Below are 16,305 nucleotides of genomic sequence, written 5' to 3'. Positions count from 1 at the left end.
AATAGCTTAAGCTGTAAGTTTTCTTTTCTAAAATTAAAATAGCCTAACATATCTTGCATATGCATTGAGATATGATTGTATGATTTCAAAAGCGCTTAGGTGGGTTCAACTAACTATCATTTCCAAACAAAATCATAAGATCAAAGATTGGATTGACTTAACCTCAGTTATCTTGTATTGTTGGAATATAAACTCTAACTTTTAAATAAAAATTGAACAAATTTAACATAAATGAAATTTCAAAGTGTAAAATATAAAATAGTATTCAGACTGAGTGCTTGAGCTTCTCATAATCACATAATCTTATAATTCCTACCCAATCATATATATTGTGTATGAAAAAAATTTAGCATATAAAAATAAAATGGCAAACTTTTATTATTGAGACTATAGCAAAATAATATTTTTATCTTTGAAGATAATATGGTACTTTATATGTAATGCTCAATCACAAAATCTTTCAAATAGACTGAAGATAGAAAAATTCCCCATCATCACTATAAATACTGCTTCTAAATTATTATTTTTAATTAAATTAATTGAAATTCGTGAAGAAATATTTTTGCACGTGCTAAAAAAATTTAGTTTATCAGAGTCTTCTTACAGTATGAAATTAATGAATAAATTATATTACTAACTAGACCATTAGGTGTTATGCATCTTGATGACTCCTTAAATTAGATCAATTTTTTTAAAAAAATTTAGTATCACCCTAATATTTACGGTGAAGTTTAAGGTGAATAGTCTTGGTTTACCATTTCAATGTTGTATATTGAAAAATAAGCAATAAAATTAAGAAGAAAAATGTCTCTTTACACTTTAACGGATAGTAAACTATCTCTATTCTCTAAATATAATTATATTTATAGTTGAAATGAAGAACAGAAAATTAATTATGATTTGCCCTTTCATGCACAAGGACAAAAGATAGCCAATAATATAGATGAAATTAATATGAAACAATTAAGAAAATATAGGGTAAATCAAATATAACAAAGCTAGATATTGTGTTAAATGGCTCGTGTAAGCATCATATAGCATGCTAGAAAAAAAGAATCGAGAATAAAATTCACAAAGCCTACTCAAAATAATTGAGGCAATGCTAGTAATGATGATGACATAACAAATATCGAAAAAAAATAACTAAATAGCTTAGTAAGTGAAAACATGTAAATATCTCTTTAGCTTGGAAGTTAGAAGTTTTCATTATATTATCAAATTATTTGGTCAGAAATAATTGACTATAAATAGATTAAACATAAGCACCTTATCCTCTGCTCCTGAAAGAATGAGCCCTCTCTTCATACGACATAAGGCAATCCTATAAGACAATAAAATTATATAAAATTATAGCACGATAATCATGATAAGGTTTGGTCTGATAGAAAAATACTCCTAATGCGGAAAAAAAAATTCAAACAAATAATCTGAGCATATTTGTGAAAGTCCAGATGTAAAGTGTAGAACACATGATGATCGTAATAATCTAGATAACAAATCGAAGTAAACAATATAATCATAATTGGAGGATCACCCCCCCCCCCCTTGGAGGATCCCCCCCCCCCCCATAAACTAGACCAAAAATCTATCATTTTCTGACTAAGCAGTTTTTGCTATTTATGAACTTCTGAAGTAAACAATAATAACAATAAAAGTTATGACTATGGATGATTTTGAATGTGACCATATCTCAATGATCTGAACTTCTTTGGACAACCTCAGCTGTGACCTTTCCAAAGTGCTCAAATATTGACTTCTCAACAAATGCTTGTGTGTTCCTTACTATAAAGATGATTATAAAAATTTATATTCTTAAGATGATGCACATTGGACAAATTAATAAGTTCTACAGTATGAACTTGCCTTATAAGATGTTCTCATTCCCATCATAGAGACACAAATTGATGACTATAATCAACAAATTTAGCCATAATTTTATTAAATATCATATTTTATTAAATCTAATTTTGGGTCAAAATACTTGTTGAAGTGTGTTGAGTTTTTTTATGGACAATGAAAGATAGCTTTCATATGTTCGATTTTCACACAAAAGGATGTACGGAAGGTTCGTTAGTGGCTATCTAGGTAGTGCAAAAAAGAAAATTTTGGCAGACAACAAGGGTTGTAATGGCTGCGGTAAGCAAAGACAGTGATGGCTAGGCAAGATGAAATGATTTGAGAGGAGTGCAAATAGATCATAATCATCAAAGTAGTGACATGATTGGAGGCTGATCATTCAAGAATTAGAATAAAAACTATGAAACATAAGATTTGGGATATGATGCAAAGCAGTTTGTGACGAAAAGCACATCAATGAAATTGATGTGAAAGCTAAGGGATCATGAGGAGATCGTGACGCGCTGATTCATGTGCAGGAGCAAGCGTATAGGGGCGGTGAAAATTTTGTAGCAAGAAGAATGTTGTGAGTTAAAGCGAATATGGGAGATGACCAATATTACATGTAACAAGCAACTAAGGCATTAAAATATAAGATATGAAGGCATTGCTAGGAAGCACATAACCCATCAATCACTAGGGTGGAGAAAAAATAGAAGGATGAAAAAAAAATAATGAAGATAGCAAGAAGCCATTAGTGAGGCAGCAACAAGTGTCTAACAGTTGGCTTTGCTACCTAAGGTCAACTTGATCATAGGTTGCGGAGTAGTGAGCAAGAGAAATTGAAAGGTGGGGTAGGAGAGATAGCAAGAGAAGGGATGAGGTAAAGAAAAAGAGCAAGCAACAAGAGGAAGGATTTCATAAGGGTAATGGCTACAGATATTCACACCAGTGAAGATCACAATCTAGATCACATGCTAAAGTTGATACTAAGGAGAGATCATGGGCTTTGGTGAAGTGACATAAGGGCACAAAAAGAAGAGATGTGCAAGTGCTAAAGGACAGACAAAGGAGGAAAGAAGAGAAGGGTGCGGTGTAAGGATAGAGAAGAATAAATTGAGAGCTAAGGAAGACAGAGAGAGCCGAGCAAAACCCAATTTCATTCAACCATCAATTCTAATAATCAATCATCCAAATCCAAGAGACTTGTTTAAATTAAAAAATACACTATAGATAATTACAAGTAAACTTACATAAAGAAATCTAAAACTTGTCAAATAGATTAAGTTCAAATAATTCAAAAAATAATAATAATATTTCCTGATGCTGATAAACAAGGGAAATTATTAATAAATCTCATGATATTGATGTCAATCATAAGTCCTTACTAGAAGGTGATGTTTTTAAATGGCACATAAATGGCTTAAGTTCCTTGATATTTTTTTTTCTTATTAAGATTAATGCTATGGCCTTCTAATTGATATTAATGAAATATATTCAACTAAGACAATTGGGACAGATAAATTTAGGGTCAATCAAGAAATCACATTAAAATAATATATCAATAAATATAAGAACAGACCAACAAACCTTAAAGAGTGGCCTCTCCATTGATGAACATCAGCAGAACTGCCTAAGAAAGACAATCTATGTTGTTCCATTGCTAGATTTTCAAAGTACCTCTTCATCGATGCTTCAACAGGAACTGATAAATTAGAACTTGAACTACTACACAACCTAATTTTGTCATACAAATCTCTCAACAAAGTAGAAGAGTAAATTAATTTGTTCCTGTAAAAAATAAATAATTAAGAAAATACAAATGAATATGCTTCAAGCAAAAAAAGAAATATAAATAAATCAATTTTATAAAAACAACAAAGCATGGAAGTAGGGTGCCGAGAAAAAATCTATTGCAATAATAACGCAAGAAAAAGAACTATATTAGTGGATTTTTTTTTAATGGAAATATTAATATTAATAAATTCTAAACATTCACAAAAACATAAACTAGTCACACTGCAAATGCCCAAAAATGTGACTAAAAGATATAACTCAAAGGTGTTATAGCAATGCATACCTCCAGTCCAACACCACATAAAAGTTTAAAAGAATGAAAAAGAGAAGAAAACAAATGTTGGAAAACAAGTCCAATTTAGTCATCTAAAGAACTATCTAATTCCCTTATCATACACCACAATTACACATTAGAAAGAAAGATTTTCTATATATATTATGGTTGTTGTTTTAATTCACCACTACCTGTTGAGAAGTTAAATTTCGTCCGTGACATACTGGAAAAGGAAAAAGAATGGAGTCAAATCCTTCCATTTTCATTTGCACAAGAGAAAGACCTCCTACTTTTTCCATAGAAAAAAGTATAAAACAACATAATTGATCTCTCTACACCTATAGGTGTCCTCTGAATAGAAAAATCAAATTTCCAATCACAAGAACTTAAATTATAGCAACAGAAAATTACTATAAGCAAGACCATGGAGCCAATAGTACACATTTACTCTAAAATACAATTTCATTTCTGAAACTAAATTAGGAAAGCATATTTATGAAGCTAAAATCTTTTGACTAGCTTACATGTTTTTACATCATATACACCAAACATTTTACTTCAAGAGGTTCAGTATTATCATCATGATTATAATCATCATTTTTGGAATCATCCCACAAATTTATTATGGAGTTTAGTCCCTTCCTATTCATTTGCAAAAGAGAAGGACCTTTTATTTTTTCCACAAGAAAAAAGATAGAACCAAGTAATTGATCTATATACACCTATGGGCGGGTGTCCTCTAAATAGGAAAATTAAATTTTTAATCACAGAAGTGTAGATTATAGCATCAATCAGTTACTAAAGGAAAGAGCACGAAGGAAATATTACACCTAATTTAAACTACAATGTAATTTATGAAATTCAATTTGTATACTAATTAAACTAAAATCTTTTGGATTAATTGCACGTTCTTGCATCCTAGATGTCACGCATTTTACTTCATGTGATCTCACTTTCATAATCAATATCATTATCATTTCTATTCTATGAATGTCAAACCCAATTCGAGTTGTTTTTAAGATTCCTACTTCACTATACATTTTTGTTAAGTGCAATATAAGACGTTAAATCTATTTTTGTGTGCCTTTTAATTAGACATATTACAATTGATTATCTCTTTCCTTCCTCATCCTCCAACATTAATTATAGCTATTCTCATTACTGGTCCATATGTCATATGAACATGCCCAAACAACACCATATTATTTTTCACTATTTTATCCTCAATAAGTGCCACTCATATCATATTTATAATACAATCATTTTTTACCCTATACTTTTCAATTTTACCACACAACATCATGATACTACTTCCACATTAATGTGTTTTATTTGTCCTAGATTCCACACTTACCTTTAGTCCATTACTTCAAACACTAAGGAGAGTTTTAACTAAGATTTCACTTCAATCTTGCCAATCAATATATTTTTGAGACAACTAAATCCTAATACATCTTAAATTACATTTTATGTGATATAGAAAATTTTATTAAATTTGATGGTGTGTGATTTACAAAACATAACCCTAACAATCACTTTGCCTATCTCACACTCTCCTACCTCTACTCTATCACTCCCACCATGGTCGCCTCTCCAACTTTCCTGCTGAGAAACGCTCATTCTATTGAGTTTCTTTTTCCTGCTGATTATGGCTCATGCTTCCCTCTTCTCAAGCTCTTATGTCACTACCAACTTTCTCCGGGCCTTTTTGCTAGTTCTCATTGTTCTCTCTATATTATGACTCTCCTTCAGAAATTTGTCCTCCTCTAACCTGCATGACTCTCGCTTCCTCCTTTGCCAATAGACCTAGCTCCTATATTACGTATTACTTTCTTCTTGCTCCTTTATTGTATTTTAGTCCCTAAATCAATATATTTGTTCCCAAATTCTCCATACTTATTGTCTTTGTGTTTCCTACTTGTGGCTTTATACAATATGTGTTACACTACTTCTCAATCCTACTCTTGATCAGCCCTTTGTTTGTTGAGCAACAAGCATTGACAAAGCTTCTTGCCACATGGATGTTATTTTTAATCATGACCAAAATATAATTGGGTGTGGAATATTCTTTATGGTCCCAACCAATGAGCTTTGTTGTAATTCATACAAAATAAAAAATATATATACATATATGATGTCTTTATATTTCAATCATGTTAGTAATCTATATTCTTTTTTTCTCAACAATATTTTTATAGCAATTTTTTTATTAAACTTAGTTGGCATCATACTAAGTTGTGCGTTTGTTGAAGGGGTTGAGGTTTTGATTATTATTTAGAAGAACAGATATGGATGCAATGACTTTGTATGATTTGTCAAGTTATAAAGGTTATATAAGCATGCATTATGCATGCTTTTTTGTTTGGTGACAATGTTTTGTCATTTGATTGAGAAATTCATGAAGATTAGTTAAGCCCGCTATTGATTGTTCGTGAAATTGTTCCCCGCTATAGTTAAAGATAAACTTTGCATGAAATTAAGATTAGATTTGCAAATATAGATATGTTAATTTGTGTCATCTCTTGAGTTTGATCTTCATTTTATCAACTCATGTCTTTTAACATAAAAAAGTTTAATTCACAACAATGAATAGTTATGTACAAATGATATAAGTGACAATGAGTCAACAAATTTTAAATCACAAGTAGATGCTTCTACACAATTGTTCTTAAAACATTACTCCTTTTTGCTATTCCCTCTAGCAATATGTTAAATTATACTGGTTATGTATGACATGATTGAATTATATTTCATGATGAGCCTCTCATGCATACATGTTGAAGAGAAATGTCTATGTTCTGCTATAATGTGTCAGATCATTCATGCTTATTATTAAGGATAAAAATGTGTAGTTTTTGATAAAATATGATCATCCTTTTCGTAATTATAAGTTGAATGGAGTTGTATAGGTTTCGCTACAATATTATGTACCGCATACAATTTTAACTATTAATTTTTTTAAAAGGTGAGAAAGTTATCCAGTGAAATGGCAGATATGAAGAAATTCCATGAGAAGAAAACATTTTGTCATGGTGGTTATAGCTCATAATCTTATGCATCAAAGAATGCATCAATAGTAACAATTTTACATACCAACCAATGGGACCCACTAGAGCATGCAAGTAGTCGAACAAGAATATTGTAGTGTTTGGTGAGTTGTTATGAGAGCAATATCTTTAGGGGAAGATAACTAATGTTTTCAGAGTTCCTTATACTGTAATATTGGTGCTCATAACTCATAACTCATAAGTAAGGTTTGATGCTCATTTCTGCATATAATCAGTTGTACGAAGGGAACTTAGGAGGAATCTGATTAATCATAGGACAGATGAACATGATTTTTGTGTTTTCGGCATTGGAGCACCTACTTTTGTTTCTTGTTGTTGTTTTGTTATTTTCAGGTACCCAACACACTATCTTACTTAGAAAGTGACCATATGGTTGCATGATTGGAAAGGTATTGAATTGTTAGTTTCAAATGTTGTTTTGATTACTTATTTTAAGAATACTTAGCTAAGTTTTTATCAAATTTTTACCTTATCAAAGACTATTATAAACAACTGGCTGGATTGTTTGACGTTATTAAAACTGACAGGGTTTCCAATCTTTTAAATTACAGAGAGTTTTTGCATTCTATTTTTTTTTAACAGATAAAAATCTGTCCCAAATAGTTTTATTTGGAATAAAGTTTGTCATAATTATCTTCTAAATGAATCAATTGAAACAGATAACAACTAGCATGATTTCCCAGTAAATGCTGCAAATGTCAAAAGTAAACTTAAAAATTTTCTTAATCGCCTGAAATCCAGTACCCTTTTACTTTCTACCTTCAAACTTCAAAGCATTGAATTTCTATCAAAGAAAAAAAAAACCTAGGTTTTGCATTCAGCACAGTACCGCAAGGTCATTTGGTACTTAGAAGAACAATGGAAAACAATGAATCAACACCCAAACATGGAAAGGTACCATGGCTTGCAGACGGCAGCACACCGGACAAGCTCTAAAGAATCTAGACGAGAGAAGATGATGCAAAGAAGATCGGCGCTAAGGGAGTGGATTGAGAAAGGAGAAGCAGCTGACGAGGACCCCCGCTTTCCGCTGCCCGGGGACGCGGTAAAGCCAGCGATCTTGCCGCTGCTAGATTCCATCTCTTAGCAACTGCTCTGCTCGTCCCCCGCTTTTCCGCGTAAGTTTTTTCTATTGCTTTTTTAGACTTTTACCTAAAAAATTTCAATTTAAATTGATGAAATTTTCTATGGGAATTGTTTTGCTCAAAATATTATAATAATTATGAGAGTCAAAATAAAATAACTATAACAATTTTTTTTATATTTTATTTGAAATAAAATATATTCAAAATTCTTGAACCCTCCCCCAATTATAATTATTATTAAGTGTTATTGTTCGTTATCAATAGTCTCCCCTGATCAATGTGGATGCTAAATGCCATCCGGAAATTAACGAGAATGTGCCATGGCACCCCTTCGCTCGATTCTGCAGCTCCGTATTGCTCGATATCGTTGATGTGGTGCATTCTGATTGGTCTGCGTCCGGTCTCCGCACAGAATAATTTCTCCCTCCATATGATTCCTACTACTCATAGGATATGTTTGGAATACTAATTGCATTTTATAAATAGTGATCGAGCTAAGCCCAAATTATTTTTTTTATGAAATTTCTCTCAACTTTTTCATTCAAATTTGAGACCGCGTTGGCAGTTTTTTCATAACCTTTTATGAAATCAAAATACCTATAACATATGGAATTGGTAACCAAATTAAATTTCACTTCATTAATCATTTCCGTGAAAATTGATTCTTCCATCTTAAAAGAAATTTAAAAAAGCATTAAAAGATTATTGATTTTGGTTAGTAAATATAATGATATCACTAATCTATATTAAATAAAATAGGAACATTACACAATCAAAATTGGATCTAATAGAAGGGCAACACTAAACAAGACAATGAAAGTCGTAATAAGAAATAAATATGTTTTACTACATATACATATATAATTTGAGATATCTACAACATCTTTTGACAATACACGACATAATAAAAGAAAGGTCAAGCCTTCAAAAATAAAAACAAAACAAAATATATTTACAGCATAGATTGGAACCTAATATTCAAAACTACTCAGCTCGCTCATTACTCTTTCCCCGACTTGAAAATAAAAGTAAAAATTAGAGTTATCTAACATGGCTCAGTTGCCTATCTCAATTTAAAATATGAATCAATAATTGAAACCAAAATAATTGAAAATATTGCGTTTTAATAATAATATGAAGTATTATATAAAAAATTGAAACTTAAATATATATTAACACTAAATGCATCTAATTAACCAATGAGTTATACATAAACTAAATATAAACAAATGTTTTATAGTAATTTTATTGAAAGACACCTATTAAAGTAAGTAATTGAATGATATGATTGATCAATAATGCTGGATTGGTTGATAGAAATGGATGGCAGATGGAATAAGAAAAACGCCACTTTAAAGTTGGATATCTTGCCTTGCTAAATTTTCAAATGATATGTGTGCCCACAATAATATACATATTTGATAACATACATAATTATATATATGTGAGCACTGCTAGGATTTGGGGCCACCTCCACCTTGAATGTCTTGCCTGCTCATGCCACCCTTAGGTGGCCTTCTATTGCTTTTTTTTTTTTGTCTTGCATTTCCGCTTCTCCATTTATTTTGTCATTATTTTCATCGTTTGATTTCCTCCTTCGGCTGTTTCGTCGGTCGGATGGCGGTTTCGTGTTTAAATGATCCAGGGTTAATTTCTCAATGTGAAATCATCGTGTTCTTTTTTGGATGTTGTATTTGGTTCTTCTTCCTCTAATGGGTTCCCTAAACTCAAATGTACCTCCCATCGCATATTGCCTTCGTTGTGGATCTCTGAAGTTGAAATCTTAGCCCTTGCAGCACCTTTTGAGTTTTCCTTAGTTGTGAAATTTCCCACCCATATGCCTTCTCTCGATTCAGTTAGGATGTTCTTTTTTCAATCTTAAGTTCATTTGGGATTTCTTTGCTACCCTTTTAAATCCCAAGCATATTTTGATTAAACTTGTTAATGGCTTGGATTACAGTCAGATTTTCTCCCATCACTCTTATTTTGTGAATAATTATTACATGAAACTCACCAAATGTTCGCTATTTTTTTATACCGATGTGGATTCCCCTGTTGTTCCAGTGTGAGTTTCCTTCCCTAATTCATGCCCCCCATCTCTTCTCTCCTCGGATTCTCCATGGCTTGGGTTCTTTGTTTGGTAAACCTTTGAAGATCGACAATGCCACCTACGTTGGCTTGAGGCCCTCTGTTGTCCACGTGTTAGTAGAGCTTGATGTCTCCAAATGGTTTCATGATCGTATTTAGCTTGATCTTGAAAAGTATGGTTATATTCAACATGTTTATATGAAGGTTTTTCCTTTTTTTTTTGTGACCATTGCAAGGCCTTGGGTCATTCGAGAGTGGATTGACATATTCTTCACCCTCAGGTAGCTAATATTTCTTTACCCTATCATGCTGATGTGGGTTCTAATCAGAAGGGTATTAATGTGAATGTAAAGGCTACAATTGACATTCCCCCTCTTACTCTTGTTCATGCTGATAGTAATACTTCTTTAGATAATTTCCATCATAAGGCTTATAGTCCTGTTATGGAGTGTCCAACTCCTATTCAGAGCCCTCTTCTGATTTTCATGGTAATGGTGGTGTTGGAATGGTGCTCGGGTGTGGGGAAGGTGATGTTGTTAGTGATGTTGGTATACGAGATGATGATCTTCCATTGGATAGGTGTGGCACTGAGCTTTTGTCTGAACATGTGCTTTCAACCCCTATTATTGTTGGTGATATTGCCTCATATAATTTAGGGGTTGTTATTGTTTCGGCTTTTCCTATTGACAATTTGGATCCTTAATCTATTGGTTTGGATATCAGATTGATGATATGATGGATGTGGTGTTATCAGGGTTTGGTTTCTCATTGATAATGTTGATTATGAGGCAAATCAAAATGTGGATGGTGGGTTTTGTCTAGTTAATGCTCTGGATAGGTTTAGCATAAATTGTGTGATGTTAACAAGATTGTTTTGGTTGAGTCCTCAGGCAATTTGAATGATACCATTCTTGTCTCACCTGTAGCTTTGGGGGTGCAGTTGACTCATGATTTGGAGGTTTTAAAGGGAAATGAGATTGTTTTTTATGTTCTTATTTTAGTTGTTTTTAATGTCGAATTGAAAGCTCAATTGGCATTAACTTTGAATAATGGTGATTCTTCATATTGTTTGGATGTTCTTTCTCCTCAGCGTGTGGGGGTACCAGGGGTGATTTAGTTGATAATGTGAATGAATTGCAAGAGATGTATGCTCTACAGGTGGGGCACATGGTACATGGGGCCTTCTCCCATGGCGGCAGAAAGCGTCGTAAGAGAAAATATAAGAAATAGTTTTTTGTTGGATCTCTCTTTTAGTTGTTGTGTTTTCTTTCCTCTAGTTGGTGTGTATTTCAGTTTTGGCCATGCTTTTGGTGTCTTGTATGTTGCGTTGAATTTGGGTTAGGAAAATGATGTGGCAAGTTTTTTTCATGCACCTTGGACGGCCTGCTTGGTTGGCAACCTAGGTGGTTACTTCTCTTTTAGATTTGGTGGATTTTGTTTCTTCAGGACCTGATGTACTTGAAACTTATATTGTTTCCTTCTTTTCCTCATTGGATGACTCGAGCCTGGCAACCAAGTAGCAGTCTGAGTCTAGTTGATTTATGGGGATGTAATTTTCTTCTTTGTTTTGCTCAGGTTATTTGGCCCTAAGAACTTATCTAGGTGCTTTCGTGTTGTTTGGCTTTCTCATTCTTCAGGTTCCACTCTTGGTTTCTCATGTTCTATCCGTTTAATTCTGTTTGATTATTGTAGTAGATTGAAACATTATGAGCTCATAGGTTTTCCTTCAAATGTTGTATTTTAACGAGTTTGTGCCCCTTTAAGCACTTGTAATCTTTTTTTTTTATTAATAAATAAAATATTTTCCAAAAAAAAAAAAAACTAATTATGTACATGATATGATTAGTTGTTAACTAATAGGACAAATAGAAGACTCATGATGCATAGCACACTGATATACACATAGAGATGGTATACATTAAACAAACTATTTTTACATGTGATTGACAATATTCGTGATAATTCAAATGCATAAGTACATTCATTGCAATGAACATCATTGATAATATTGTATGCAACACTACATTGTTTATCTTGATATAGAACAAATATTCATGATTCAAGTACATGATATTGATTTATGGATTTCTACATGGGTTTACAGATTGGTGATAATTTCTGAACTTTTCTTATTTACTGGTCATATTGATTTGTATTATTAGCGATTGATCATTATTCAACATGATAGTGGTTGATTATATAATTATTGAGATAAAACATGTGTCATGTGTATTGATTATTTTGTCTTGCATTGAATACAGTAGTAGGCTTTGATAACCTACTGAACTTTTTAGCTCATTATATAGTTTTTATTGAGTTTAGGTATATGAAGGGGTTAGGTCCCTGTTGAGTGAGGCTTTTCTAGGTTTTATTTTATTTATGTATTTTAGTTTATTCTTTTGTAGTCATGAGCATTTAAAAGGGTATATTAGTGTTTGATTTGATATGTTGTCTATTGTAAATTGAATTTTGAGAATTAAATATTTTAATAAATAAAAATGATTTGTAGTTGCTTATGCTGATTTTATTTAACTAAAGAAATTAGAAGTCATGATGGTCTAATTAAGTGATATAATAGATAATTCTTACAAAATTTGATCTTGGTGCGTGACAATTTTGACTTTTGAAGAAGGCGACGAACACAATGGGTTTGAAGAAGGCAAAGAAGCTTCATGTAGACAAAGATGAAATATCATTAAGTATGTTGGCTAATGAGGCTACAAACTGTCATTGCAATTTGTAAACTTTGGTTTTGACATATGATCAAAAGAGGTGACAAACAAAGCACCCTTCGGGTTCTAGTGATTTCGCAGACAACATCGATGTTGAGGTCAGAGGGTAAACACAAAGTTTTTAGGAAGCAACCTTTTAAGGGAAAAAATTGAAAAAAAAAAAAAAATTGCAAGTGAGGGGCCAATGCGGAAGTTCAAATTAGACATGAAACATATATATAATTCCCCACACCCTCCTATAAAGTTGATCGCCAAGTTATTATTAGGAAAGTAACTTGGCTCCTATGATTATAAAAAAATAATTTTACTTTACAAACAAAATTAAAAGAAAAAAATTGAAAAAACAATAAAATAAGTAATAGCGAAACTAGGGTTTCATTTGGGATGATTTTCTTCTTCTTAAATCAAGTTTTAGTACAATTTTTTTTTATTTTTATGCTAAAAAAACTGTTTTAAAAATCAATAAGAAAAGTAGAAAACCGTCCCAAATAAAGGCTAAGGCTACGTTTGGGACGGCTTTCTTTCTGCTTCTTAAAGCAGCTTTCCAGTACAAATATACTAAAAAGCTGCTTTAAGAAGTAGGAAAAAAAGTCGTCCCAAACGAAGCCTAAGTTTTGGTTGTCGTCTAAAAATCAAAGCGGCTAAAAAAGAGTTCCAAATAGGCTCGTAGTATGTAATCACCATTCGTCCATTATATATATATATATATATATATATATTTGTGTTAAAAAAATATTTTTGAAAGCAATAAAAAAATTATCATTAGCCTAAATAGTTCACACACACACATATACATATTATTTGATTAAGAAATTAGAATACCTCATTTTTTAAGATTGAGGATTGTTATGACCCAATTCCATATATAAATTTATTTGAGTACCATTAACTTTTACTTATGTTTATATATTTTAAAAAAATATCTCAAGATTTTCAAATATAATAATGAATTTAAAAATTATAATATTATATTTTAAAATATTAATTTCAAAATAAATATAATATTTTTTAAATTTATTTTAATATAATTGGTGTAAGTAATTTTTTTCTTATCTTTATATGAACAAATAAAATAGATTGCAGGCAACACATTCAATATTTCTAATCAACACGTCTACGACTTCCAATATTTATGGCTGACAAACGGGTGCTCGTTATATATCATAAGCTCTCTCACAAAATCGTAACGGCACAGTTTGACGGAAGCAACAGATATTCCTTTTATACTATATGAATAAAAAAGGATATTCCATTATTATTCCTTTTGTCAAAGAAAAAAAAGCTATAAGAAATTTCTCAGATTTTTTTAATATTTATTTTTAGCTACCAATTGCGTGAGAAATTGACGGAATTGCGCAATTCTACCCCCAAAATCTCTATAAATCAGGCTCGAGGAAGCCAAAGGAAGGTTTCAAGAGCAAGAGCGAGCAAATCTTCTCTTCTTCCTCTCTCCTCGAGGTCTCAAGCTCTCTCTTTATTGACTACTTTGCTCTTCCATCTAAACCCCTGTGATTCAAAGCGCAGCAACAGAGAAAACCAGCGGAGGCAGCGAAAGCATGGTGGAATCTTCTTCTTCATCGTCTTCGTCGTGCGACTCCTTCAGTTCTTTTGACGAAGTCAGCGTCAAGATCTGTAACACCGTCAAGTTCGTCTGCAGCCACGGCGGTCGTATCCTGCCACGTTATCCAGACGGAAGACTCCGTTACGTTGGCGGGGAGAATCGCGTTCTTACCGTCGATCGCACCATCCCCTTTTCAGGTCGGTCCGTTTTCCATTGGATTTATGACGAATCGATGGATGTTTTGGTATTTGTTGGATTTCAATCGATCTATTCAGATTTATGACTAGGGTTAGGGTTTGTGAACAGGGCTTCAGGTGAAGTTGGGGGAGCTGTGCGGATGGGAGAAGGTGAATCTGAGGTGTCAACTTCCGACGGAGGATCTCGATGCGCTCGTCTCCATAAGCTCCGATGAGGATCTTGCTAATCTTATAGAGGAGTACGATCTCGCAAGCCGGGACCGTCGATTTCCTATCAAGATCCGCGCCTTTCTCCACCCCACGGTTGCGAAATCTCGGAAATCTGTCACTCCACCGAGTACTCGCAATTCGCGGACGGTGCCCATGAATAAAGCTTCCTTCCAGTTACCCGCCGTCCACGCCGTCGTCGACCAGTGCGTTCACAAGGGTAGTTCACCGACGAAGAATTTCGTCCGTTTCGTTCGATCGGGCGACGTTCCCCGATTCCACGGCTACCCGATGAATGGATGCCCTGCGATGTCACGCCACCACTATCTGATCCATCAAGGCACCCGCTGCCCATAGCCGATCCCTGCCGGAATGGGAAGGATATAATTTTTGTTTTCGAGGTAAAGAAATTGAACGGAGGAGGATGAACAAAGAACAATCATTTGTGGAGAACTCCGAGGATTGTAATACGATTTTTTCTATTCAACAGAAACAATTTATAAAACTCAAAATTGATTCCATTAAAAACTCAAATCAGAAACCTCAGAAAAAAAAAACTTAATCAATTTCTCCAAAGCACTCGATCCGATTTCTTGTGATCACAGATCAATGATCAATTTACGCTGCGAGTTTTTCCATGGTTCCATGAACGATTAAAAACAGCTATTCGTCGTCAGCTTCGATTCTTATCACAATTTTATTTATTTTTCGTCTCCGGCGATCATCTCGAACTCTCGATTTGAATCCACTCCATTATTTCCGGTTCCGTTTTGATTTTGTCTTCTCTTTAAAATCATCATATTGTTAATTTTTCGCTTGTAATTACCACTCGGCTTTGTCTCAATTTGCTAATTTGTTTGTGCTTTTCTTTCCGTTTACGCTATCTTTATGAACGTTTAACGCTTTTTTAATCTTTCTGATTTGCAGGAAAATTATTGGAGGGAGTGGGAATATACATACCGAATGAATTCTTGGATTGCGAGTGCGAACAAATTTGACCAATAATACATTTACAAATTCATTGCTACAGAAGTTGACCAATAATTTACAGAACTAACATCTAAATATTTTTTGGTCGTTTGGGACGGCTTCGTGCAATTTATATATTTAATTAATTACAGCAATTAAAATAAAATATTATTCTAACAGATATGATAAACAAAGAGAGCATTTAAGTATATATATATATATGGAAAACTCTGATAGCCACGAAAAATAAGTAATATATTGGGAAATCAATTTAAGATCTTATGATAATAAATTATTTTCACAGTATTTGGAAATAAATTATTTTTATTTTTGGAAAATAATAGTAACTTGAAGAATAAAAAATAATGCAAGCATAATATTTATGATGAATCTAAAATGATTTACTTTGAGATATGAGGAATGCTAATATTTTAGATGAAACATTAATTTTAAAATAAATCAAATAATTTTTTAATTCATTTTATATAATC

At 32.6% G+C, this 16,305-nt stretch overlaps 2 protein-coding genes across 4 annotated transcripts in view; one reads left to right on the top strand and one right to left on the bottom strand.

Annotated features, from left to right (window-relative positions):
- The window catches only part of LOC110114777 (F-box/WD-40 repeat-containing protein At3g52030), a 36,050-nt gene extending 27,922 nt beyond the window's left edge, over positions 1-8,128 (bottom strand). For both annotated transcript variants that reach the window (XM_020847768.2, XM_028694179.1), the window contains exons 1-3: positions 7,874-8,128; positions 3,427-3,627; positions 1,267-1,321 (exon numbers count right to left, since the gene is read on the bottom strand). In XM_020847768.2, the coding sequence (XP_020703427.1) occupies positions 1,267-1,321; positions 3,427-3,627; positions 7,874-8,055 (438 nt within the window). In that variant the 5' untranslated portion in view covers positions 8,056-8,128. The remainder of the gene's footprint in view (positions 1-1,266; positions 1,322-3,426; positions 3,628-7,873) is intronic.
- A 6,155-nt stretch (positions 8,129-14,283) lies between these two features.
- On the top strand, positions 14,284-15,912 carry LOC110114760. Of its 2 annotated transcripts, XM_020847742.2 has the most exons (3): positions 14,284-14,638; positions 14,748-15,246; positions 15,773-15,912. In XM_020847742.2, exons 1-2 carry the CDS (start codon positions 14,437-14,439, stop codon positions 15,200-15,202), a joined length of 657 nt encoding a protein of 218 aa, XP_020703401.1. In that variant the 5' UTR covers positions 14,284-14,436; the 3' UTR covers positions 15,203-15,246; positions 15,773-15,912. The 2 variants fall into 2 exon arrangements, with proteins under 2 accessions (XP_020703401.1, XP_020703400.1); XM_020847741.2 differs by lacking the exon at positions 15,773-15,912 and having other exon boundaries at positions 14,748-15,402.
- Positions 15,913-16,305: the final 393 nt, after the last annotated feature.

This window comes from Dendrobium catenatum, unplaced genomic scaffold (assembly GCF_001605985.2).
Source record: "Dendrobium catenatum unplaced genomic scaffold, ASM160598v2 fragScaff_scaffold_412, whole genome shotgun sequence".
Lineage (NCBI taxonomy): Eukaryota > Viridiplantae > Streptophyta > Magnoliopsida > Asparagales > Orchidaceae > Dendrobium > Dendrobium catenatum.
Note: the sequence above shows the minus strand (reverse complement) of the source record. Positions and strands in the feature narration are given on the sequence as shown.